A 1,950-nucleotide genomic window follows, 5' to 3' on the forward strand; every position below is an offset into this window, starting at 1 on the left:
GCGAAAATTGTATATACTTATATCTACAGGTGATATAGCTGAAACTGGCAGATACTAGAACAAACTGATTAATTCAACAACGGACACATCTATACTACTCATAACTTAATATATAGTTAATTAAATGAATTATGCATTTTGATTGACTGTCGTTCAACTCTGGTACCAAATTCAAAATGTCCTCCCACTGACTAAAATTAGTCAGGTTGAACAAAATCTGCTGGATGCAATCATCTGAAATGGGTCTAACATGAGTACATGATGAATATTGTGGCTGCTGTACTGATGATGTAAATATGTCTTCTTTCATTTGTTTATACTCAAGAACGGCAGTCCGAATTAAGGCAATGTGAGGCAGTGAAACGGGTCTATGTGATCTATGATGAACACCATCCCTGACCTCCTGATGATGACTGTTCCAAAAGATATCCTGTATACCAGAACAATGTGATGGTTTTGCACAGCTACACGTTCTTGCACACACATCACAACACTGGTGTTGAGTTTCTGGTTGCACAAGGCGTGCACCAAAGGGTAACAACAGCAATTTCCGACGGCATGTGTCGGAATGAAACAAATATTGTCGCATTTCAAATCAATGTGCTGCAGCTGCTGACCATGATAATACAAAACGGCTCTGCTTTGACCACCATCTCTGCCACACCGACCTATCTCCTGCATATAGCTTTCCAGAGTATTGACTGGTTCCCAGTGAACAACTGTATGCAATCCTTGCACATCAATTCATAAACCTAGGGCATTTGTGGCAAATACCACTCTGCACTTGCCGTCAACAGCTCTCAGAGATGTCAATATTGCCTTCTTGTTAGCTTCAGGGATGCTGGAGTGATACATTTCCACAAGTCGATTCTCAACCAAAGTTTCACTCTCTGGAGAGAAAGCCCTCTTACCAAGAGTGTGGTTGAAGTGCAAATACAATGATGTACAGGCATTCTGAGATCTGCAGTACACCAGTACTCTGGGGCAGCCCACTCCTAACGTCTGAATCATTCTTAGAAGCCAGTCGAAAGTAGTCTCAAAGTCGGGAGCTACTCTTTTGACTGAGAGATGGATGTTTGGCCTATCAGGACTCTTCACAATTTCGACAGCATTGCGGAGGCCTAATACTAATGTGAGAGCTTTCCTTATGGATGCAGAGGCAGTTGCAGTTAGCGCCAAGCACGGGACATCCAACAACGACCTCAGCTCGCCAACCAGGCCACACCATACGCGAAAAATGGTTCCTTTTCCTCACTAACGTCCTGACATGCAGTGCCCCTACAATAAATGAATTTCACATCACCAATTGCGACTACAAAACGCAAAGAAGACAAGATTTTGCCTTACCACTGAACTACTGTGTGAGCTTCGTCCACTACCACGGCTACTAACCGCTCTCTCAACTCATTTGCTTGTAAGGCGCATCGCCACTCGCGTGAGCCGACAAGCACTTCGGGGCTTCCATAGACATAGGAGAATTTCCCTACCTTGACAGCAGCGTCTGACGAATCCGACTCACCAACAAAGACAGCTGCAATTCTTTTGCGCTTTAAAATAGCGACCTGATCTCTCATCAGCGACTTCAATGGAGTCACCACAAGCACCACAAGATCCGCAGGATATTGTCGGAAGCCATTGGCTGCTAGTCGGGCACAAACGTGCGGGAGAAGATGAAAAATTAGCGACTTTCCAAAGCGCGTAGGAAAGCACGCGAAGACGTCCGGTCTACCGACAAGGAGTCAAAGAGATAGCATCTGCAGTGGCTTCAAATTCTGCACGCCGAAATCGAACAGAGTCAAAACGCTGGACACGGCAGCTGCATTGGCTTCATCGTCAGGCATTGCTCGGAAGTCATCCATCATAACTACCAGACAACAAGGACGGCCAGGCCACTCGTACGCTCACACACTAACACCTTAGCAAGCTGTAATTGCGATCACTTACCTCACC

The 1,950-nt window shown here is 45.3% G+C and overlaps 1 protein-coding gene across 1 annotated transcript; it reads right to left on the reverse strand.

Moving 5' to 3' along the window:
- Positions 1-377: 377 nt before the first annotated feature.
- On the reverse strand, positions 378-1,574 carry LOC134181572 (probable ATP-dependent DNA helicase RecS). Its single transcript, XM_062648841.1, has 6 exons — positions 1,348-1,574; positions 1,216-1,278; positions 979-1,144; positions 789-906; positions 618-731; positions 378-430 (listed from the first exon to the last, which is right to left on the reverse strand). The coding sequence occupies exons 1-6, from the start codon at positions 1,572-1,574 to the stop codon at positions 378-380; spliced, it is 741 nt and encodes a 246-aa protein (XP_062504825.1).
- Positions 1,575-1,950: the final 376 nt, after the last annotated feature.

Source organism: Corticium candelabrum, chromosome 6 (assembly GCF_963422355.1).
Source record: "Corticium candelabrum chromosome 6, ooCorCand1.1, whole genome shotgun sequence".
Lineage (NCBI taxonomy): Eukaryota > Metazoa > Porifera > Homoscleromorpha > Homosclerophorida > Plakinidae > Corticium > Corticium candelabrum.